Source organism: Equus asinus, chromosome 18, assembly GCF_041296235.1.
Source record: "Equus asinus isolate D_3611 breed Donkey chromosome 18, EquAss-T2T_v2, whole genome shotgun sequence".
Classification (NCBI taxonomy): domain Eukaryota; kingdom Metazoa; phylum Chordata; class Mammalia; order Perissodactyla; family Equidae; genus Equus; species Equus asinus.
Genome location: NC_091807.1, coordinates 41,970,207 through 41,995,303, shown reverse-complemented (window position 1 = coordinate 41,995,303; position 25,097 = coordinate 41,970,207). Strand labels below are relative to the sequence as shown.

Here is a 25,097-nt window from a genome sequence, read left to right as displayed (position 1 = left end):
GTATTAAAAGTTATCTAATATTGCAATTAATAATTATTAAAATCACTTTGAAAGATTTAAAAGTACATGCCAAAAAGTTAACATCCTATAACCCACATAAAAACATTAAAATTACAAAGAATATACAGTAACTGCATCATCTGAAGTGCAGCGGACGCTGTCAGCAGACCCTCTGAGCAGAGGAGGAAAGGGCCCGTGCCCGCCCTCCCTTACCTCGCTCTCACGCTGCAGGAGCACCCTCTGCACTGCCTCTGACTGGACTTCTGGACCCTCGGGACAGCTGCCTGCAGAAGGCAAGGGGCATTTGCCCTCATCTAGTTTAGACTGCAAAGTGGACACCAGTAGCAAGTTACTCATCTGCTGTTCCTGCAATGCCTCTTTATCCTGTTTAAGACAAAAAATGCAATTTCAGGCAAGTATTTCAGGAATCAGGGGCCTCAAACGTCTGTTTGTTACAGGGTAAATCATCCTCAGCTCTTCCTGGAGCACACCCCCCACACACATGCATGGACCAGACCAGACATACGACCCACAGACCAGCCATGCTCCAGAGCAGAGCCACCTGGGGAAGGACGCAGTCCCAAACAGAGGGCCACAGCCTGTGCCCGTGACTGCACCACAAGGAATTTATCCTCAGTAATTATTCAACAAGGCACAAAAATAGTCTCTAGACTATTAAAATAGGCTCTAGCCGTTTTTAAAAAATTGGAAAGAACTTGCCAAAGAAGGGAGCAATGGCTGACAATACATCTATACAAGGAATATTTGTAAACATTAAAAATTCTTCAAAGAGATGTTATCTTAAAGTAACAGGTACATCTTAACATTTTACTTTGTCATCATTATCATAAGGTATATGATGCAAATAAAATTGGTACACAACGTGGAAATAAGTGACATTTCAATGTCCTTGAGTTTGATAAAATTATTATCAGAAAATCAGAGAAGATCAACTGGAAAACAGTTGAGAGGTGGAGGTCTGTAGTAAGTTAATAGGGCATAAAATTAAAATAAACAAATCAGTATCATTGTCTATATTTAATTATGATTTAGAAATCACAATGAAATCAAAGATCTTATTTATAAGTTAATAAAGCAGTTGAACAAATCTTAAAAAAAAAAAAGTCCTTGGGGCCAGCCCCGTGGCCGACTGGTTACGTTTGTGTGCTCCGCTTCAGCAGCCCAGGGTTTCACTGGTTCGGATCCTGGGCATGGACATAGATAGCACTGCTCATTGGGCCATGCTGAGGCAGCGTCTAACATGCCACGACTACCGGGACCCACAACTAAAAATACACAACTATGTAAGGGGGCTTTGGGGAGAAAAAGGAAAAATAAAATCTTCAAAAAAAAAAAAAAGTCCTCAAAGAATATTTGACATGGATAAAATGGTCACAATATATTAAGAGGGGAAGAAAAAGGCATACAAAGCTATATATATGGTCCAACTTTGTGGAGGGAAAAAAGGCATTTTCTATACCCCTGGCACCTAATAAGCTCAGTAAATGTTTGCTGAGGGAAACACTAAGGGAGGGAGAGAGGGACGGATGGACAGACGAGGCAGTCCCAAGCTGAGCTATCCCCCACAAGCCCAGGAAGTGGCTGGACCAGAGGCATGACTCCCCTCCAGGCAGGTGACACAAGCTGCCTGGGCCTCTCCCCAATGTCCTTCCCAAGAGAGTAAACCTGTCTTCAAGAAAGAGCTTTGACTTCATTAAATGGTTCTCACCAGCATTTTCAAGAACCAAACACACCTGGTAAAAACTCTCCAAGATTTGTCTTAAGGTCAAATCTGTGATTCTAAAGTAAAATTTCTCCTAAGACTCACTTTTCAAGTAATTCTTAACTCCCAGCGACATGAAATGGAACCTTAAGAGTTGAATTCCTTTTGACTAAATGCTCAAAAGGAGGGACAAGTGCTCATGGGAAGCGGTGGAGGGCAGGAGAATCAGATGACCCCACTCACGCTCAGCTCTCCCACCTCAGCTTAAACTTCCAGAGACAACAAAACCCCTGTATGCCACAGATGCGTAACTGCAAACTACAGTATGAAAACTATCACTGGATGTAAATTCCTGAACTCAAAAATTAAAATAATTCTAACTAGCTCCAAGTCAAGTACCTAATGAAATAAGTTTTTCAACATAAAACCTTAAATATTTACTTTATGAAATTACTAAGGATAAGTTTAGAGTACTTGAGAGATACTGGAGTGCCATAAAAATTGGTATAAAATGCTACTAATGTGATATTGTGACTTATAACAAGAAATGCAGTCAAATGTCACTTATCAAAGGGGATGTGTTCTGAGAAATGTGTCATCAGGCAATTCTGTCATTGTATGAACATCACAGAGTGATTCACACAAACCTAGATGATAGAGCTCACTACACACCTAGGCTACATGGTGCTAATCTTACAGGATCGCCATGGCCTGTGGGGTCTGTTGCTGACCAAATGTCACTATGCAGCATGTGATGTGTGTGTTTGGGCCTCGTCTGATCCCTGGCTCACAGCTCCTAAACACCTTGGAAGTTCCTGAGTGATAAGTGATAAGGCTGTCTTGATATTCGTAACAAGCCCCTTCCAGCCACACCTGAGCTGAGGTAAGTTTTGGAAAGCCCCTAGGTCACCTAAGGAAGAGGACGGGTCAACAGGGGACCCAACCATGTGTTTGGAGGGTTGCACTTCTCAGTGCCACCCCAACCTCAGGGAAGAGACAGGGGTTGGAGGTTGAATCAGTCACCAATGACCAAAGATTTAATCAATCATGCCTACGTAACGGAACCTCCATAAAAACCCAACAGGATGGGGTTCGGGCAGCTTCTGGGTTGGCAAACACGTGGAGGTGCTGGGAGGGTGGTGCTCCCAGAGCGTGAAGCTCTGAGCCCTTCCCACATCCCTTGCCCTGTGCATCTCTTCCACCTGGCTGTTCCTGAGTTTTGTCCTTTAATAATAAACCAGCGATCTAGTAAGTAAAATGTTTCTCTGGGTTCTGTGAGCTCTTTTGCAAGTTAATTGAACCCAAGGAGGGGGTTGCAGGACCTCCGACTTATCCATCCTGGACTGGTGACTGACATCTGAAGTGGGGCTGAGCCCCTGCCCTGTGGGATCTGACGCCATCACCAGATAGATGGTGTCAGAATTGAGTGAAGCTGAAGGACCCCCAGCCGGGGTCTACTGAGAACTGGAAACCTCTTGGTGTGGGGACCTCTCCCATCTGGTGACCACAGGCATCAGGAGTCCAGTGAGGTGGTGCTGCAGCGGAGGGCTGACAGCACAGAGACACGCAGAGCGTCACTCCTTCGAGTAAATAAAAGCAGAGGTCAGAATGAACTCTGCTGCCCACTGGTCTGGGGTCCTGGCTCCTACGTAGTCTTCCTGGTGCAGCCAACGGCACAAGTGAAAGGAAGAAGAGAAAGCTCCGCCCAGCTGCCCACCGGCTCAGAGCAGTCAGGGCAACGTGGCAACAAGTGCCCCATCGACCAGAGACCCCTGTGGACGCCAACGAGACAGAGGGTGTTTACTTGCTGTAACTCTTTCACAGTTTTCCTCTGCTTCTCCAGCTCTTCCTGGAGCTGGATTACTTGTCTTCTGGTGTTGGCATTTGTCTCCTCGAGACGTTTAATTTCCTCTTCCTGGATCAACACTTGTCTATCTGCCAGTTCTTTCTTTATAACCAATTCATTAAGTCCATCTGACTTCTCTCTCAATTTTTCTTGTAACAATTCAACCTAAAACAACAAAAAATGCTTGAGAAATACAATAGTTAAAAAAACAAAATTACCTTCCAAATAAAGTACACAATACAACTGAGAGAAAACTGATCTATGTGGTTTTGACCTAGGCTGCACAATGACGCCTAGGGAGAGAATGTGATAAACTGTATTAGCAAGGACATCCCCTCAACAAAAAGACACACAGAATAATAATATGGTACAACATGTGTCAGTAAAATAAAGTTGATTTTGATAGTAAGGGATGGAATGCTACTCAGCAATGAAAAAGAATCAACTACAGACACAGCAACAACCTGGAAGAATCTCCAGAAAGTCAGTCCCAAAAGCTCACACAACGTATGGTCCACTTGTGTAACAGTATGGGAATAACAAACCCGCAGAGCAGAGGACAAGCTGGGCGAGGGGGAAGGCAGCCTGGGGGACCGGTGGGGAGGGACTCGTCTCATCTGTCTGCACATCCACATCAGGCCCTGATCTGGGGCTGAGTTCTGCAGGTTGTCACCACGGGGGAGCTGGGTTAAGGGGACACAGGATCTCTCTGGGTCTTATTTCTCACAACTGCAAATCAATCCACAATTATCTCAAAATAATTTTTAAAAAAGAATAAGGAAATCAACTACAGCTACTTCAGACAGGAGGAAGGAGACAGTTCCAGCCCCAACCAGAAGGAAGCAAGAAAAAACAGCAAAAAGCAGGACCAGGTGCCCAACCCCTCCCCAGTGGCCATGCAGAGGGCAGGCTAGGGGGCAGCACCAACACTCGAGGGACAGCACAGATAGGCACACCCTACCTCCTCATCCAGCTGTGCCCGCTGCCGTTTCATGTGCATGGAAGGAAAAAGTTTCAAAAGATAAAGCTTAAAAACGTTGTAGACAACAACGGCTCCCCCACAGCATGCAGCACAGCAGGCTGACTTACATGGCTGTCGTGCGGGCCCCGGGGCTGCGGCCTGGCCACCTGTCGGAGCTGCTCCTCCAGCCTCTGAATCTCCTGCTGGAAGTCCTCACGCTCCTGCTCCCGCTCAACGGCCTGCTCCTGTCACGAGAGGCAGTCTGTTTGTATCATCTCTCAGAAGCACTCACGGAGGCACAGCGCCTCCCTGGGGCACCACCTCCCTTTGAAGAGAACAAGTGAAGGGCACATAGTCGAGAGGGGAAGGAGCCTGGTCTGGCGCTAACTGCCACTACGCCTTTCACGCTGCAGCCAGGGCTTCCATTCCACACGCATGTCCACTGCCCGGAAGCGTGGGCTCCTTCATCGCATCTGCTTATGAGATGGGGCTAAAGGAAGAGGAACGGCTCTTCAGATGTAATGCAGGGGAGGCTTCTGAGCACTGACAGAAGACAAGACACAGAAAGAGCAGACAGCACAGGTCCAAGGGAGGCAGCAGGGGCTAGAGGCACTGCCCGGACAGCACCCAGCACTGGGCACACGGTGCCTACAGTCAACCATTATGGACTTCCCCCAGACCGCAGAGAGCAGCGCATGCCAGGAGACTCAGAAGGGCGCTCCCTCAGACTCACATGTCATGGAACACTCACAAGATGTGAAAGGGCACCGAGAGACAGTGGTAACATGATGGCTCTCTGCACGCGAGTCTAACATGCAGCACAGATGCCTGCGACCTGGAAAGAAGTTCCTGCCATAAAGACGACTTCCAGTGACACAAATGAACCCTTACATCCATGAACTGCCGCTGGCTGCGCAAATGCTTGTCCAGAGAACCCATCTGCTGCCTCAGGGCGGAGAGCTCCTCGGCCTGCTGGGCGCACACACGATGCCTAGAGAGCTGCTCCTCCAGTTCAGCCTCCAGAACCTTCATCTGGGAGAGCAGAGCTGAGCGGTCTTTCTCAAACTGTCTCCTGGTCTCCGACTGCTCCTTGGTTAGATACTCCACTTCCTTCTGAAGAGCTACAGGTGCAAAGAAAACAGGAGGAAAGTCCCACGGCTCAGGGCACGGTGCTTGTGTTACAGCAGAAACGTGACACGTGAGTTTCCTAACAGCGACGCCTGCACAGCAGACACGACAGTGCCGCCTGGAAAAGAGCAGACAGCAGCCTCCCTGGCATCCCAGGACCAGGTCCTGGTGGGAACAGGAGCACAGGCTCCCTGAAGCTTGCAGACTCCGGCTCAGGGAGAGAGCATGGCTCTTCCCTTCCCACTACTTCTCTCCCTCAGGGAGGGACAGGGCCAAGGCCACACAGCGCTGCAGAGGACGGGACGTGCATCCAGCAAGCCAGGCGAGTCTGTGTCCTGTCAGATGCCGAGCCCACCAGCTAACACAGCCACAAGTGAGCCAAACAGCCGCTGCAAATAAAGTCAAGTACTGTTACCAAAATTTTAAAAAAACACATCTTTTAAATGAAAATTGGAAAAAATAAATTTTAAGACCAAGAAAAATACATCTTGGTATTCCCAAATGACGTATCAGGTAATTTTCTAGGAATTACGCCTTCACAGGCATTCTCCAACATGGAAACATGAACAGAACTTGGTACCTCCCGAGGGAGCAGGAGCTTCATGTGGCGGCTCCTGGCAGGTGTGCTGACTAAAGGCACTCACCACGAGCCGGGGCTGTGTCAGATGAAAGGGTCAAGCCATCAGTAAACCAAATGCCAGCCTAAAATTAACCGGGCAATGAGCCACAATCCAAGTGGGAACTACAAACTGATAAGCCCTCTGAGTCCCCAATGCTCAAACTATCCAAAAACAGAAACATTAAGTTCCTAAGTTTTTGTTTACATTTCACCAGCTTTCAAATCTTAATTATCTTAGTTTACAAAAATGTGACAATCTTTTATGACAAATTATCATCACCACTGATATAGCATTCTCAATAAATTTTCAAGATAGTATGTCACCAATTATGATAAATCAGCTGTAAACGTGCAGTTAGAACGATGTTGTTCACAGACCTTGAACATGAGATGGGGCTCACACATTCCTGCTGTGACAGGCAGTGCTGCCCAGGGTCCACCCAGGCAACACCATCATGAGGCCAAGCGTCGGAGGACAGGCCCCTGGCTGGCAGCACAGGCACCTGCACGCAGGCAGGATGGAGAGGAAGGCGTCAGTGCAGCTGTTCAGGCCATGCTGAGGGACAACCGCAAAGTGGGGCCAGCACAGGAACACCTCCTGGGCCCCAAGCTCCTTCCTCGAGACCATCAGGCCCCCAGGGCCCCCAGCCCAAGGACACTGCAGCCACCAGAAGACACGGGTTCCTGCAAAGCAGCGTGCATTGCAGATCTGCACCTACGAGGGCCTCGCCAGAGAGAGACTCACTGCTTTATGCACGGACAGACGAGGACAGTGGCCAGTTCCTTCAATAGCTTGCCACAAAAGCGCTGAAGTATTTTTCTCTTCAGTAAAAAAAAATTTTTTTTTTTTTTTTGGCGAGGAACGTTGCCACTGAGCTAACATCCATGCCAATCTTCCTTTTTTTGACTTGAGGAAGATTGTCACCAAGCTAATATCTGTGCCCATCTTCCTCTACTTTGTATGTGGGACACTGCCACAGCATGGCTTCATGAGTGGTGCGTAGGTCCATGCCCAGGATCCAAACCCGCAAACCCAGGGCAATGGAAGTGGAACGTGTGATTTTAACCACTGCACCACCAGGCTGGCCCCTCTTCAGTAAAATTTTGTAAAATCTGGCACAAACACACAGCATATATCACAAAGAAATCACTCATCTGTTTTTACAAACCTGAGTCCTTGTGTGCTAGAGTGACGGGAACATCTATAAATGAAAATACACAGCATTTTCAGAGATGAAAACAGAAGAAGGTATGACCTAGAACATGCAAGTTAGAGATAGGAGGAGAGAGAATGTCAGCAGGATTCCAGGAGCGTCTTTTGGGCTCAGACAACACCTAGCACCACACGTTTCCATAATGCCACTGCCGTGGTCTGAATGTCTGTGTCCCCCAAACGCACATGTTGAATTCTTAACCCCAGACATGATGGTGCTGGGAGGCGGGGCCCTTGGGAGGTGCTCAGGAGCCTCATGAGGAGGTTCGCGCCCTCCAGATGAGACCACAGAGGCTCCCTGCCCCTGTGCACATGAGGACATGGCGAGAAGATGCTGTCCGACCCAGGCAGCACTCTCCTGGGGGAGACCACGCGGCGCCCTGAGCATGAGGCTCCAGGCTCTAGGACCATGAGCAACGAGCATCTGTTGTTTACACCCAACCTGTGTCATTTCACTACAGCAGCTCGGACGGACTAACACAGCCGCTGTGCGCTGTGTCGCAGGAGGTCCCAGCTTTTGGGGCTCAGGTGCTGATTTTCAAAGGAGACACAGAAAAGCACCCAAGACGGACACAGTGCCCTGAAGGCTGCCTTGAAGCAGCCCCCAGCTGACGGGAGCCACGCAGGCGAGGAGGGCTGAGCTCCCCACAAGGCGCCACGACCTCCTGGAACTCCTGGAAAGTCAGTCAATGTTCACAAGGACCCACAGCAGAATCAGGACCAAGTGGCCCCCCGGACTGCACCTGGGGGAGCCCGTGGTCAGGGAAGGTCAAGTGTGGTGCTGGCGGGCAGCATCTCACACAGCTCACCCAGGGGAACCTGCAGTGTGGCAGTGCACACGAGACCCCAAACAGGAACACAGAAATTGCACGGCGGACTGAAAGGAAGAAACAGAGATCATTGAGGGTTTAACAAGGCAAAAATGAAAGCAATCCGAGAGGACCCCAGAGAAAGCACAAGAATTTCCTGGTGACAAAACGAAGTGAAGGAGGAAAGACTGGGTCCAGGAAGGGCTCCATGAGTCTGTCCCCCATTCCTGGTTAGGCTCCCACTTCTGCCGAGGTGCTCTGGCCACACAGGTGGGCCAGGCCTCACTGCAGGGGCGAACCAGAGACACAGAAGTGAAGGGGCGGTCACAGCCTCGGGACAATGCAGAGGAGGAGCCAGGCCCAGGTGTGGCAGAGCCCCAGGAGATGGACACAGACGCCACCGCCGAATGGCCGGGCCAAGGGCCACTGGGTCCAGGCCTGGCTGAGGGAAGCCCCTTGGCTCCTGGGCTAAGACGAGGCTGTTCCACGGCACAGGGCTGTGTGGCCGCTCAGCAGGTCCCACCACTGTGTGTCTCTCGCAGGGTCCCCACTCTACAGTCCCAACACCCAGGAAGAGGAGAACAGGCTGCAGGAGCCTCATGAAGAGGTTTGTGCCCTCCAGATGAGACCACAGAGGCTCCCTGCCCCTGTGCACATGAGGACATGGCGAGAAGATGCTGTCCGACCCAGGCAGCACTCTCCTGGGGGAGACCATGTGGCGCCCTGAGCTTGGGCCTCCAGGCTCTAGGACCATGAGCAATGAGCATCTGTTGTTTACTCAAGGAAGTAAAAACAGGTCTTGGTGGATGAAGTATGGGCCCAGCCACCCAGCGGAGGAACATGGACTGTCACATGGGCTGGGGTGCTACCTCTGAGGACAGGGCGAAAGGGCTGCACAAGGAAGCTCCGTCCCACTGGGAGTTCCAGAGGACAGGAAAGCGTGGGTACAGAAGAAAGAATGACTGAGAAATCCCCGTCAGACCTGAGACGGAACAGGACGGCATGGGAAACCCACCCTGGACATATCACAGTGACACGTAAGAACATCAGAGCAAAGAGATTCCTAAAAACACCTGCCAGGAAACAAGGCATCTCCACAGAAACATCGGATGTGAGGAAACGGTGGTTTACGGCCTCAAAGCGTTAAAGGAAAAGACATCAAATCTAGAATCATATCTTTCCAGCTACGTCATTTAAGGATGAGGGTAAAGTAAGAAAAACTTCAGGTACTCAAGGTCCACGAAAGTCCCCACAGCCCCTCTTGAGAGCAAGGATGCAGGGAGAAAACACTCACAACCCACTGCCATTTGGGCAGCAATCTGCATGTGACGTGGGATACACAGAGCACACGTACTCGAGTCCACACACATGTTCACACACATGCTCACACACACTCACATGTGTTCACAGAGTTCACATGTGTGTCTTCACAACTTGCTCACAGGGATGTGCTCACACACAAACATGGACAAAAGCCTCGCCTGACACCAGCTTGGCTGGGGCTGAGCAGAGACAGGAGGGAGGAAAAGCAGAGAGCAGGTTTCAGCCAGTGAATGGAGGACACTGGCCTGAATGCAGAAGAAGCAAGCGCAGAAGGACACCTGGATGCACAACCATACAATCAGCGGAGGAAGGTCCTTCTCGGAGAGCAGAGAGCAGGTCCAGGGAGGCACAGGGAAAAAGGAAACACCAGCAGAGAGCAGGGCAGATGCAAGAAGATGTGGCTTGGCAAATAAAACTTGGCTAACATGGGGCTGGCCCAGTGGCACAGAGGTTGACTTCATGCGCTCCGCTTTGGTGACCCGGGATTCACAGGTTCAGATCCCAGGCACGGTTCAACACATTCCTTGTCAAGCCATGCTGTGGCAGCATCCCACATAAAATAGAGAAAGATTGGCAAGAATGTTAGCTCAGGGCCAATCTTCCTCAAAAATAAAATAAAATAAAATAAAAGAGATAAATAAATAAATAAAACTTGGCTAATGGAACAAAGATACCTAAGTCAGCTTTTTAAAAAGTTATTAATATCCATAAGAGTCTCAAAGAAAAGCATGGAAAAAAACTGAAAATAAAGGGGTGAAAAAAGCAAGCCAAGTTAGTATTTCTAACAGAAATTTACACCAAAAAAAGGGAAATAGACAGAGCCAGCCCTGATGGCCTGGTGGTTAAAGTTCAGTGCACTCTGCTTTGGTGGCACAGGTTCAGTTCCCAGTTGTAGAACCACACCACTCGTCTCTCAGTAGCCATGCTGTGGCGGCAGCTCACAGAGAAAAACTAGAAGAATTTACAACTATACACAACTATGTACTGGGCCTGTGGGGGCGAGAGAGAAAAAAATGAAGGAAAAGGAGAAAGATTGGCAACAGATGTTAGTGTAGGGTGAATCTTCCCTTGCAAAAAAACCAAAAAAATGGAAAAGGACAGAGCAACATCACATACCTCACAAAGAGCCAAGCAAGAGATCAAGTCTGGCAACAACAAGCAGACAGTTCAGAGTGCCCCATGTGGACAGCACTGAGAAACCAGGCTACAAATCACCCTTTGCTTAAAGAAATCGCAGCCCTGTCGGAGCCGAACGTGACACAAGAGCCCCACATCAGTGAGCTCGAAGAACTAAGATGCCCAGAAATAGCAAAGACGGGCAAAACTCAAATAGAGGACGAGAAGATGGAAAGCTGATTGTTTATCAATGAGAAAAACTAAAAAGGAGAAGAAAGTATTGGGGGAAGAAAAACGAGTTTCTTGAATCAATCAGGGTGGTAAATAATGACCAAAGTTCTGGCACAAAGCACAGCCTTCTGAGCGTGTGAACGGCCTCCAGGGACGGGCAGGGCGCAGTGGGGGAGGCGGGCGCCTTGCAGGTGGGGACGCGAGGGCAAGGGTGCAACACACAGTTCTGGCAAAGCCTGACCCCATGCGTAACTGCTTCCTGCAGACCTGCCGCCGAGGACACTGCACCTGCAGCCAGTGTGTGAAGCTCAGGTTTAGACTTGAATTTTAAATATTTTTTAATCTAAAATATCTAAGAATCCGAGCTATAATGAAATCCTTTTGTTAAAACTCCATGCTTTCCTAGTTAAGAATAACATTAGGCACTTTGTGTTATTTTAAGCAGACTTTTCAAGTAGCCTCATTTTTCATGGTCTTGGCTGCTTGTCCCAAACAGGCTCCTGCTCCCAGAAGCGATCTGCCCTCATGGAGACGTGTGGACACTGAGTGGCCATGCCAACCAGGACAACCAGCCTCTTCCAGGAGCAGCAAACAGGTGACACTCCACGGCCCTCGCACGCCCTCCCCGAGCCACACAATGGAGGCTCTCTGAAGACTGCTCCCGTCTTCTGCCCGTTGTACCCTCTGGAAGGGTTGAGCTTCCACGAAAGCCTGCAGCTGCTGCCCACGCGCCCGCCCTTCATGGCTCTGGCCTCCACCCCCTGGAACTGGCATTTCTTACCAGCTTCTCTCTCTTCTGCCCCGGTGGCTAAGGCCTCCTTTTGGCTCCACAGGGTGGCATTTTCCTCCCTCAGCTCCGCCTGCTGCTGGGTCACCCACTGGAGCTGCTCCCTCAGGCTCTCCAGCTCCACAACGAGGCCCTGCTCAGATGCCTCCTTACGGCCCAGCGCCTCCTGCAAGCTGGCCTTCTCCACCTTGAACCCCTCGAGGATGCCTGAGGAGATGGGGAGAGACGCAGCTGCGGAGGCCCCACTTGAGCGGAAGGAGCAGTCAGATGATGGGTGCCCCAGGTGCTGTCCTTCTAGGAGCAGGACAGGGGCATGACCACCCAGCTCTCAGCCCCACAGCTGATGTCCCACTGCTAGCCCAGTGAGATGCAGGAGCCACCAGACACCCCCACACCACACCCATGCACACCCCTCAGGCCACGTGCCCCACACACACAAGGCCACTGTGAGCGCCAGACGCAGGAGCAGGGGCAAGGGGGCAGGCAGAGATGAGACTTCCTGGGGCGTCCTCTGCCCATCGCTGTGATGGGAAGATGAACGTTCCCATCGCACTGCATGACGGCACACTCTCAGGTGGTCAGCTCACAGAGGAGTGGGAGATAAGCGCCAAGGGATGGGTGCCACCCGCCGGCCCATCTTCTGCAGCACTGACTCCCCACAGCTCCGGGGTGCCTCCAAGGCGGTTAGTTTCTCTGAGGAAAGTCACCGGAGCCTCACACCCCGGCCGGCTGCTCACCCTCCGCCTTGTGCAGCTCCAGCACCAGACGAGCTCTGGCCGCGTTCTCCTCCTCCAGGCGCTCCAGTAACTCCTGGTGCTTTCTGACAACCTGCGCCGTCTCCTCGTTCTTACAGCTGAATTCCTTCTCAAACAGAGAGTGCATCTGACGTGCTTCCTCCAGCTGTTAAAATACATTTGAAAATTGAAACTGTGTATCAAAAATAACCAAAATTTGTATCAATACCAACAGAACTCTACTTGCATAGAATCCTGGTGCAATGATAAATATTCCACACAAAACAACAACTTCAATATTCAATATTTTATCAATTACTAAATAAACTTGCTAATTTAACAAATTTTCAACCAAGAAAACTTCTGCACACACAGACATGTATACAGCACTGCACAGAACACTCATGTGCTTATGAACTATTGATGTCACATGTGTGAAGGAGAGGGTACATTTCAGAGGACACGTGACAGGAAGCTGACCATCAAGAACCTGGACCCTGGGCAGGGATGCGCCACCTTGCGCTCTGCAGGTAGAGAAGCTACAGGAGAGGCCGCAGGGTGGAAGGGCACCTTGGGCCGGTCACCACACTAGGCAGGAGCCCTGACACGTCCCCACTGCCTGAGACCTTCCCCCGGCCCAGGTCCCAATCTTGCCCTCCTCCCGGCATCCAGGTCCAGTCTGAGGCTCCCAGGCCATCCACAGGCTGGGGGCCTAGATTAATCTCTGAATCCAAAATGCCCATACCAGGCTATCCCAACAGACCATCAGCACCCAGGGTGGGCCTCCCTCAGCCTCCCGCTGTACTTCATGCAGCTCTGGCCTTCTCCAGACGCAGACTCTAAGGAAATCTCCTGGTTTTACCTTGAAAGCAGCCCCCGAGGCCACCTCTCCTCATGCCCCACCCTGGGCCACCTCCCCCACCCTCTGACCTCTCCGGACACCTGTTCCAACCACCTGGCCACTTCCCACCCCTTCTCGCTGCCCCATGGATGACTCTAACCTGATCAGGGCCCCTCACACCCCTGCTGCTGCCCTGTGCCTACTCCTCACCTCCCACGGGACTCTGCTTTGCTCGTCCCCCTCCCCCAAAACCTGCCTTGCTTTCCCTCCCACAGGCCCTGCGTTCCTCCTGGCTGTGGGACCAGCCAGCCGCTCTGAAGAACACACTCCGTGGAGCAGGACTTCTAAGGAACGGGACACGCTGAGAGCACACATGGGCCCAGGACAGACCAGCGCACTCGCTCAGACATGTCTCCAGGGCCACAGGCTGGGCTAGACCTGCAGACACGGTGCCCACCCACAAGAGGCTCACATGTGATGTCTGTTTCCCTTTTATGACACTGGAGGGACAATCAAAAACACCTGATTACTCATCAGACGCTGCCCAAATCTGTCTACTTTTTGAGAAAAGAAGGGAGGGCGCAAAGGGAAGAAAACAGCAGCCGGGAGGAAGCAGAAAGAGAAACCAGGTTTCAATACTGTTGCTCTATGCACCTTCACCAGGAGGAAACCACCTACTATTCTGAGACCTAAACAGCAATGCTTTGCATAAAAAGGCTCATTTTTTAACTGGGCAGACTTTGGAAAAAAGGATCTTTATTGCTTCCCACGTATTCCTATTTAATGTCTTTCCTAATTGACTAAAATGGTCTAAAAGGATTAACAAAAATAATGCCCTTTTTCAATGATGATCTCCAAATAGAAATATATTCAGTATGGAATTAAAATAGTGCATGAAGTAAATAGAGCTGAAGAAAAGGGATGGTTATACATGGTCTAAATTAAGGACACTGAGGTTTTATCTTCATTCACAGCAAACCTCCTTCCTCAGAAAAGACTCCTTCTTGAGGGACATGTAAAAGAATATCATTGGTAGTGACAAAAGATAAAATGACACAAGGGAGGTGAATGAGCACCCCAGAATCAAGAGTTTCTTGCCCAGCGGAGGAGAGAATGGAGAGAGAGGCCCGACCTGCCCAGAGAGTAAAGACATCCCTCTCACCCTACAGGGTTTGGATGAGAATCAGGAAAAGCAAGTGAAGGGCCGCAGAGCGCTGGGAGCTGGGCATCATCACCCATCCAGCTTATGTCGTCAGTGGACTCAGCCTGTCCACTTACTCAACCCCCCCGTCCTTCTCTGAAGAAGAGATCAGCAGCAGGAGCCAACAGGGCCACAGAACGGGTAGCAGGCAGCACGGATGTGGCCGAGCTGGGCCGTGTCTCACCTGCCTGCTGGAGTCCAGGGCCATCTCCAGGAGGCCATCCACCGCCAGGCCAAGGCTCCGGTAGATCCTCCTGACTGGCTGCTCACATTCCAGTGTACTTTCTGGGCTCATAAAAAAGCTTTCACAGACGTGGCTGCTAATTTCAGCCACTGAAGACATCTCAGCGCACTCAGGGAAAGTTCCATCCAGCTCTGGCAGGGCCACATCAGGCCCAGGCCACGTCTCATCAAGTGCCGGCGCTACAATGTGAGCAAATACAGAAGCCTACACACACTGCTGCATGGCAGGCAAGCGGACCCCGACCAGCAGCATCAAAGGACATGCACGCCTGCATCTCTGGGGATGACATCCATCTTAACCGAGAGGCAGGTTCACGGGCCCCGTGCTCAGCTGTCTCTAAGCGCCACTGTGGCAGGGAAGGGGGAGGGTGGCGTTCCCAGCACAGTGGCCCCAGGAGGCCCTCAGTACCCCGGGCTGGCACTCACCTGCAGATGGGACCTGGGCCCCTGGCTGTGCATCCAAGGGGCTCTGGTCTTCCAGACAGAGCCCCACGCGTTCACCGATCCGGCTCTTCAGGGCGACAGCAGCCTTCAGCGTCTCTCCAAACAAACCCAGGAGCCTCCTCAGGGCGTCCCGGAGAGCAATCCTGAGACAGGAAGCACAGGGCGGGCAGCAGCCATCAGCTGTGACCCTGGCCCTGTGACTCAGACCACAGCAGCACGGCCGCGAGGCAGCTCTGCCAATGTGAGCAGATCTTTGCTGCTGCTCTGGACTTTTAAAAGATGCTGTACTGTTGTTAACTTAGGCACGCTTCTCCTGGAGGTGGCATCTAGCCAATCGGTAGGGGGCAAAGCCCAAGCCAGGGCACACTGGCTTCATCTGGAACCCTCTCACCCTGGACAGAGGATGGGCAGACCCCAACAGGTCCCACGTCACAGGCTCTCTGGCCCTCAGGAGCAGAGCTGGGGCCAACGTGGCCCTCAGGGCTCTGCCCTTTTACAAAGTATCTGTTCAAAAATCAGGAGTCACACCTGACCGATAGCCCACACACATGGGAAAGAGTGGCTCTCCCGTGCCTCTCTCTGGGGCCACACGAACCACAGAGTCTGGAGTGTTTTGTTCCTCATAGGACCAGAAGCCACCCTGCACCCCGTCAGCGAGCTGCATCCTTCTAGACCATCCCTTCTGGCTGGGGCTCATCTGTCCGGGCCACAGTGACCCCGTCCAGGATGGAGCTATGGGCAAAGTGCTATAGCTACTGTGCAAGCCAGATAGGCCAATGCGATCTCCCACACCCGCTAGATGTCAGGGCCAAAGTAGGCAGGAAACAGGCTTGTCCACCCTGTCTATTCATACACTCACATCCCTCCCACGGTCCCGGCACAGGCACTGCTCCCAACACAGGGAAACATAAGGAACACAACACGCCAAGAGCCGCCCCTCGCAAGCTGGCATTCCAGGTGAGAGAGGCAGGCAGTGAGAATGGGCTGCGGGAACTATGAGGTGAGGTGGGGGGTGGGGGCAGTGGGCAGACTGCACTGAGCAAGCAACAGTGTGGGAGCCTCGGACAGCTCCCGCTGCTGCCCAGGCCCTGCAGGTGGCCACCGAGGTCAAGAGGACAAGAAGGGGGGGCACAGCACACACAAGGACCCTGCGGCGGGGGCATACCGGGGAAGGCATAAGGACAACTGCAGAGACAGTGGGTCAGGGAGGGCAGGCCAGCTCTGCTCTGAAAGAAAACGCCAGAAAGCACCCTCAAAGCCTGCCCCCACCTCCTCCTCGCGCCCCATCCAAGCTGTGCTGACCCCTGATCCCCGTGATGATGCTCAAAAACGCCAAATACTTGTGGGTGTCAGAGAGTCTGAGGCTGCTGCTCGGCCAGCTGGGCACATACCCCAAATACCTGAGGGCCACTTTCTCTCTGCCATGTCCCTCCAGCACGCAGAGCTGGTGACCACCAAGCCTGTCACACTCCACCCTCCACTCACTACAGTGACTCAGGGCACCTGAGGGGTCGGCATCAAGCCACAAGGCAGCTACAACAAGGGCTAGAAAAAGCAGCCAAGGTCTTCACAAAGAATTAGAAAACCACAAAGAGAATGAAAGGAAAGCTCAACGGAGACCCCGTGCCAGTGCGAGAAAGATGCTGTTCTCTGCATGTTGAGGTCAGGACTGAGCAAGGCCTGATTGCCTGGCATGGTTTCTCTGCACCCTCGAAGGCGCACAATCAGGACAAGGGGCCAGAGGCAGCCGGGACTGGCGAGGGCCCACCTTCAGTACTGAGCCCCAGGACCACAAGATACTGGGCAGAGACAAGCGGATGGGACACAGCAGAAAGGGGCCACAGAAAGGCCCACCCCACAAGTTGCACTTTCCAAAGCGTGGTGCTGAGCTGACTGCCCAGATAGGCAGACAAAAACGAGAGACCATCTGATATCAGATGCAAATAAACAAACAAACAACTGAACAATTCCAGGAGCACTGTATTCCTGCATGAAAAGAAAACTAAAATTGAGACAACATATAGGAAAAATCTGAATGGCGTCACAGTAGGAAACTTTCTTAACCCAGACTCCCAAACAAACAAGACAAAGAGGCAGATCGGAAACTGTGCCTGCATTATAGCATCGTTTTCTAATTTGACAAAACATGAAGATTTGGCAAAGCAAGGTATTAGGTACATTGGTGTCTGTTACATTACTCAGTACTTTCTCCATGTTTAGAACCTTTTTAAATGACAAGAATAACATGGCACAGGGCCCTATCCCGCCTGCTATCAACATGCACTCCAGCTCGTGGAGAAGGCAACTGAGCACCAGCATCAGACAGGGCACCGCTGACCTCTCACTGTGTGACAAGTCGACGTCAGCCTTCAGCATGGAGATGAGATTTGCGCCTTCCTGGTTCTCCCTCTCGCGCCTCTGCTGTAGCTTCTCCAGGTCAGAACGGCGCTGCTCTATCTCATGACTTAGGGTTACAATTTGGTCTTTTAGCTGTTGAGGAAAATGATTAAAGCTTTAGTTAAAACAATTTAGTTATAAATAAATTTCTATAAAACTTTTATCATTCCATTTAATAAAAAAAATGGCAAAAGATGAAGGGGTGATTAAAGATGAAAATTATTAACATGGTTTTCCTCCATTATTTATTGCCTACAAAAACAGAACATCCAAGCCAGCCCCAGCCACCAGGAGGAAGGGGCAAATTCACCAGAGATTATTCTCACAAATAATAATTAAAAACAAAATCCCTTTTCTGGTCATTCAGGATAAAAGTTAGTTACCAGCCAGGAAAGATCCCTCTTAAATATTTCTCTCTAAAAATAAAAAGAGTTGGGACTGGCCCTGTGGCCAAGTGGTTTAGTTCATGTGCTCTGCCTTGGCGGCCTGGAGTTCACAGGTTCAGATCCTGGGCGCAGACCTAGCACTGCTCATCAAGCCATGCTGTGGCAGCATCCCACACACAAAATAGAGGAAGATTGGCAAGGATGTTAGCTCAGTGACACTCTTCCTCGCCAAAAAAATAAAAAAATAAAAATAAAGAGTCAACGACCATGGTGTCTCAGTGGGCTGGGCGGGTGAGTGGCACCAGCCACCTTGGGTGTCCACAGCTACCATGGGCTCCCTGAGCAGTGGCCATGGGCCGTGGGGGTTTTATCTCGTATCTTAGAAAAGTGACAAGTGTGTCTTAGAGCAACTGAGCAACCTGAGCCCCTTCATCCAAGAGCCCCTCCCCTGAGCAAGTCACCAATGGTGGTGACTTCTCAGGACTGGTCAGTTTACTAACGAGAACACGGGCATCCTCCCTACAAAGACAAGAGAACAGGGGACACCACAGAACATGACCACACACACATTCGGTGGGGCTGCTGGGGAGAGCGCCAGTCTGACACCTCCCTCGAGGATGGCCAGCGGTGGCAGGGCGGCAATGTGCAATGAGCTCAAGTGCAGTCCAGGTGGAGAGGCTGGGCTGGGACAGCTCCAAGCTGGCATGGCTGTCTCTGTATCTAGCAGCAGGAAGAGCAGGTTTGTGGCGGGAGAAAATGGGTGAGGGAACACCAGTGCAGGGCGGCCTTAGGATGATGCAAGAAAACACAGGCAGAGGAAAAAGAAGGGGGAAATTCTGAAACCAATTTGCTGCCGGGAACAAAAGCAAATTGTAAAGACAGTTTCGATGTTGCACTTGGAGGGAAATTAGAAAAAACAAGGATTCTATAAACTGGCTACATCAGACTAAGATGTACAGGTAGCTGGAAAAACTAAAGAGAATGGAATAAATAAAAAAGTGAACTGCAAGCTTCAAGACGACAAACCATGACTAGAAAATGAACAAAAAACACAAGTTGAAGGCGCACACCAGCTGCTGGAGCCCACGGAACTGCACACAGAAGGCTCAGAGCCGGGGCGTGGACGGTACACGGCAGGCAAGGGATGGCAGACCCCCACGGGCCTGGTGGCAGTGAGCCCGGCACCCAAGGTTGGCCAGTCGGTGGCCGCACCCATGGCTGATGGGTGGCCAGCACAGGCCACCGTGAGGACCGGTTCCACTGAGTCTATGGACAGCAGACCTGCCCTCTGCCAGGCCTGCTCCCTCCTGCTGCCAAACGGACATGGAAACTGGGGGAAAAATTTAACAGATAAAACCTCTAGCAACAGTGATCAAGAAAAAGAGAAGTGCAAATAAACTTCTCAACAAAACTGACTGAAAAAAACAGAAACAGAGCTATACATCTTCCCACAAAGAAAATTTTAAGCTCTATCTTGTGACTTAGGGTTACAATTTGGTCTTTCAGCTGTTGAGGACAGTTTTCCCCTTAAATGATTTTACTAAACATTTAAGGAAAAGATAATTCTTTTTTTTTTTTTAAAGATTGGCCCTGAGCTAACATCTGTTGCCTATCTTTTTGTTTTCTTCTTCTTCTTCTCCCCAAAGCCCCCCAGTACATGGTTGTATATCTAGTTGTGAGTGCCTCTGGTTGTGCCACGTGGGATGCTGCCTCAGCATGGCCTGATGAGCGGTGCCATGTCCCCGCCCAGGAGCTGAACTGGCGAAACCCTGGGCCACCAAAGCAGAGCGCACAAACTTAACTACGCGGCCACGGGGGCCAGGCCTGGAAGAGATAATTCGAACCTTACACAAACTTGTCCAGAGAGTAGAAAGGGTGGGGAGGACACTCTTTGCTTATTTTATGAAACTGCACCATGAAAGGAAAGGAAATTACAGTAAGTCACAATGAAAAACAGATTCAGAAGGTTTAAAAACAGTATCAGAAAATAAAATCTAACAATATCTGAAAAATTATGTACAAACTAGCTTAAACACACAGATATGTTGGTTTAATATTAGGAAATCATGAATGTGACTTACCACATTAACAGATTAAATGAGAAAAATAATTTTATATAAATAAATGCAGAAAAAGCAAATTCAACATCCATTCATGTAAAAACCTATCACTTTCTTAACCCGAAAAAAATCATCTACAAATACCTACAGCAACACTATTCTTAACAACGAAAAGTGCAAAGCACCGCACTAAAAGCTAGCTGCTTTTCTATACGAACAACCATCAGTTTTAAAGTACCTATTCTCAAATATCGAACTACAAATCTAACAAAAGATACGCAAAATCTCCATGGAGAAAATTATACAGTGCACTGAGAGAAATTAACAAAATCAAATAAAAAGAGAGAGACTCTGGAATCGTAGACAGGAAGCCCCTATAACATAAAGATGTCAATTCTCCCTAAAGGAATGTACAGATTCAACACAATTTCAACCCCAATCCCAGCAGGAGACTTTGGAGGAATTAACAGGCAGATCCTGGTGCTCACGTGAAAAAGCACAGGGCCAGCAACAGCGAAGAAGCTTCTGAAGAGGAAGAGAGCTGGAGTCCACCACCCAGGTAATACTGCCACCAGAGCTGGGCAGCATCTGCACAGGGACAGACACACTGACCAAAGGAGCCTAAGAGAGGCCAAAACCACCCATGTGTGTGAGCAGCAGGGACGGACGCCACACACTGACCTTAGGTCAGTCCTTGCAGGAAAAATTAATTCCCCTACCTCATGTGGATTAGAAGTTAAATTATAAAATAATCTTGGAGAATATTTGTATGAAATAGGAAAGGATTTCTTAAGCAAGGCAGAGACAGCACAAACTCTCAAAGGAAAAATGGTAACAGAGTTAATTCATCAATCAAGAACTTGTGTTCATCATAAGATTAACAGAAAGAAGGGAAAAAACACATATTAAAAGAAATCCACTATATACAAAGAACTTCCCTAAGTCAGTAAGAAAAGGACAGCCTACTATTTTAAAATAGAAAAGTGGAAAAAGATACAAACAAGCATTTCACAGAAGGGGAAACACAAATGGGCCATAAATGTATTAACAGATACACAATCTTATTAGCTAACAAGGCAATGCAAATTAAGACTAGCATGAGATAACATTTCATGGCCACAAAATTGGCAAAAACTAAAAAGTAGGCCTATACACTGAGAACTATAAGACATTACTGAAAGAAATAGAAGACAAAATAAAGAAATGCAAAGATACTCCATGCTCATGGGTTGGAATAATAAATGAAGTTAAAATGTCCATACTACCTAAAGCAATCTACAGATTCAATGTAATCCCAACAGAATCCCAATGACATTCTCTCCAGAGACAGAAGAAAGAATCCTAAAATTTATAGGAACAACAAAAGACTCCAAATAGCCAAAGCAATCCCGAAAAAAAAGAACAAAGCTGGAGGCATCACAACCCTGACTTAAAACATACTACAAAGCTATAGTAATCAAAACAGCATGGTACTGGCACAAAAACAGACAAACGGATGGAACAAAATTGAAAGCCCAGAAATAAAACCATACATCTATGGACAGATAATTTCCAACAAAGGAGCCAAGAACATACAATGGAGAAAGGAAAGTCTCTTCAATAAATGGTGCTGGGAAAACTGGACAGTCACATGCAAAACAATGAAAGTAAACCATTATCTTACACCATACACAAAAATCAACTCAAAATGGATTAAAGACTTGAATGTAAGAGCTGAAACCATAAAACTCCTAGAAGAAAATATAGGCAGTACACTCTTTGACATCGGCCTTAGCAGCATTTTTTCAAATACCATGTCTACTCAGGCAAGGGAAACAAAAGAAAAAATAAACAAATGGGACTACATCAGACTAAAGAGCTTCTGCATAGTGAAGGAAACCATCAACTGGGAGAAAATATTGCAAATCATTTATCTGACAAGCGGGTTAATTTCCAAAATATATAAAGTACTCATACAACTCAACAACAAAAAACAAACAACCTGATCAAAAAGTGGGCAGGGGATATGAACAGACATTTTTCCAAAGAAGATACACAGATGGCCAATAAACACATGAAAAGATGTTCAACATCACTAATTCTCAGGGAAATGCAAATCAAAACTACAATGCAGAGATATCATCTCACACCTGTCAGAATAGCTACAATTAACAAGACAAGAAATAACAAGTGTTGCAGAGGATGTGAAGAAAGGAGAACCCTCATACACTGCTGGTGGGAATGCAAACTGTTTCAGCCACTATGGAAAACCGTACGGAGATTTCTCAAAAAATTAAAAAGAGAAATACCATATGATCCAGCTATCCCACTACTGGGTATCTATCCAAAGAACTTGAAATCAACAATTCAGAGACTTATGCACCCCTATGTTCACTGCAGCACTATTCACAACAGCCCAGACGTGGAAGGAACCCAAGTGCCCATCAACTGATGAATGGATAAAGAAGATGTGTTGTATATATACAATGGAATACTACTCAGCATAAAAAAGACAAAATTGTGAGATTTGCAACAACATGGATGGACCTTGAGGGTATATGACAGAGAAAGACAAACATCACATGATTTCACTCATATGTGGAATAAACACGTAGATAAGGAGAACAGATTACTGGTTACTAGAGGAGAAGGGAGTGGGGAGAGGGCAAAAAGGGGCACACACATATGGTGAGACATAAAAACTGGACTATTGCTGATGAACAACTGCAGTCTATACAAAAACTGATATATAATAATGTACACCTGAAATTACACAATGCTATAAGCTAATCTGACCTCAATAAAATAATTTTTAAAAATGTTAAAAGTGGGAACATTCTAGGCATAGGCAAGGATGTGCAGTAACAGGAACTTGCATTCACTTTTGGTGGACCATAAACTGGTGCAACCACTTTAGAAAATAGTCTGGCATTCCCTGACCAAGCTGAACACGTGCAGAACCCTCCACCCTAGCAATGCTACTTCTAGGTATACAATCTCGAGAAGTTCCTGCACATTTGTAATGAGAGACATGGATACAAAAACTCGTGGCAGCTTTATTCATAACAGCAGAAAACCAGAAAAAAGCCGAAGTCCACTGATGTATAAATGATGGTATGCAATGGAACACTACTCAGCAATAAAGATGACTGATTACACCTCCACACATCATCAACGGATGTCACAATCAACACTGCATGAGACAGGCAATTACAGGTCTCCCTGTACGAAGGGCAAAAACAGCTGAACTAAAGCACACATTGTTCAGGAATACATCAAGTGGTAGAAACCCTATAAAAACCAGGAGAGCAGTTACTCTGGTGGGGAAGGAAGCATGGGAGAGGGCAGGCAGGGAGAGCTTAGGAGCTCTGAGAGCAAGAAGAGTGGTCTTTTTAGGTACCTGATGTGGGTGACACAATTCCTTACTTCGCAGCATTGTTTTAACTGAGTAAGCACATTTTAAAGACACTCATAGGATTAGTTCACAATGAGAGCAACTCTTCAAAGAGTCTGGTTTGCCTAAAGCATCATTTATTCTTCTCTAACTGGGGACACAGCCTGGCCACCACACACAGGCACGCGAGTGCTCCCGGCTCGCTTGTGATGTGGGCAGCAAGGAACACCTGTGGGAAGCACACCCCAAAAGCAGTAGCTGCCCCAGGCTGCTCACCCACAGGGTCTCCTGGCGCTCTGCCCCCAGGTGTCCACTCCAACGCCTTTCACTCTCTCCTCAGCTCCCACACTCCCTTCCAGCAAGCTATCACCCATTTTAATCGCTCTATCTGCTTTACAATTTCTCTCTTAATTCGAAATTGAAGCTTTCTTCTTAACTGTGCTAATACTTTTATTAGGATCTCTACCGTTTGCGCTGATACTTGAGTTATAAAATTGCATACGTTTTGGATGGCGTATCTTCAACCCTCTTTTGCTCAAGAACTGTGTTATATTTAGCATTTTCTTACAGAACGAGATGTTTTTCAGGAACATATATATTGTACCATAGCAGCAACACCTGGCACTGAAGAAAAAGGTTAATCAATGCTTTGAAAGGCCCTTCCTCCTGCCCCAGCCCCACGCCCTGTCCTGCTGTCCTGTGGCATGGCTCCCAGCACAGGAGGGGACACACCTCCCAACCTACTGCTGACACTGACCTCCACTGCCCAACATCTGGTTGAGAATAACTTTTACATCCTCCCAAAGTGCAGCCAACACACCCACGCACAGTGTTTAAAGTCAGTCGGGCCTGGCTCTGCCACTCAGTAGCCATCAGAGTTTTAGCAAATTAATGGAACCTCTCCTGGGCCTCAGAGACCGAAGGTCTGAACAACGAATGGGAGAGAACACACGGAAATGAGAAAATTCTGGAATATGCTTAGCACAGCGCCTAGCACACAGTCACAAGCAAACTCTGCCTCCAGTCTACTAATAAGTTCAAATCCAGTGACCTCGTGTGATGACTGTAGTACAAACCCTGTGGAAATTAATAAGGGAAACCGGAACTAAGCTGGATGGGGAAGGCCTGCAGGGGGAGCTCTCACACCCTTCACACAAATACACCAAAGAGAAAGTGGGGACACTTGCATCTCCCACAGGAAGCACAGCCACTTTACTTCTCAGGAAGACACCTCTCCCACCTAGCAACAGCCCAGCCAATCAGAAACACTGAAGCTCAGCCAACAAGAAGCTTCTGCAGCCCAGCCACTGAGAAACAGCGCAGTTCTGCCAATGAGAAACCCCGCAGCTCAGCCAATGAGAAACCCCGCAGCCCAGCCAATGAGAAACGCCACAGCTCAGCCAATGAGAAACACCGCAGCCCAGCCAATGAGAAGCTGTGGCCGCCATGAACTGCTACTTCGCTCGATGGACTTTCTTTTAGAACAGCCCATCCCTCTCCCGCTTTTTCTTTATAAAAGCAGCTCCCTTCTTTGTTTTCCAGATTTTCCTATGGCTCCCCACCACATGCACATCCCAAATTGCAGTTCTTTTGGCTAGTCCCAAACAAACTCATTTTGAGATAGAATAACAGGCAAATTTACTTTTTAAGTTGATAACCCTG

At 48.9% G+C, this 25,097-nt stretch overlaps 1 protein-coding gene across 30 annotated transcripts in view; it reads right to left on the bottom strand.

The window, feature by feature from the left end:
- Positions 1 to 25,097, bottom strand: part of PCNT (pericentrin) — a 148,638-nt gene that overhangs the window by 50,635 nt on the left and 72,906 nt on the right. For 17 of the 30 annotated variants that reach the window (XM_044751091.2, XM_044751101.2, XM_044751097.2 and 14 more), the window contains 11 exons: positions 17,558 to 17,709; positions 15,202 to 15,362; positions 14,717 to 14,955; positions 12,494 to 12,656; positions 11,751 to 11,963; positions 7,447 to 7,479; positions 5,422 to 5,651; positions 4,659 to 4,775; positions 4,531 to 4,551; positions 3,528 to 3,734; positions 214 to 384 (listed from right to left, as the gene is read on the bottom strand). In XM_044751091.2, the coding sequence (XP_044607026.2) occupies positions 214 to 384; positions 3,528 to 3,734; positions 4,531 to 4,551; positions 4,659 to 4,775; positions 5,422 to 5,651; positions 7,447 to 7,479; positions 11,751 to 11,963; positions 12,494 to 12,656; positions 14,717 to 14,955; positions 15,202 to 15,362; positions 17,558 to 17,709 (1,707 nt within the window). The remainder of the gene's footprint in view (positions 1 to 213; positions 385 to 3,527; positions 3,735 to 4,530; positions 4,552 to 4,658; positions 4,776 to 5,421; positions 5,652 to 7,446; positions 7,480 to 11,750; positions 11,964 to 12,493; positions 12,657 to 14,716; positions 14,956 to 15,201; positions 15,363 to 17,557; positions 17,710 to 25,097) is intronic. The other 13 variants (XM_044751094.2, XM_070489108.1, XM_070489100.1 and 10 more) reach the window with 3 other exon arrangements.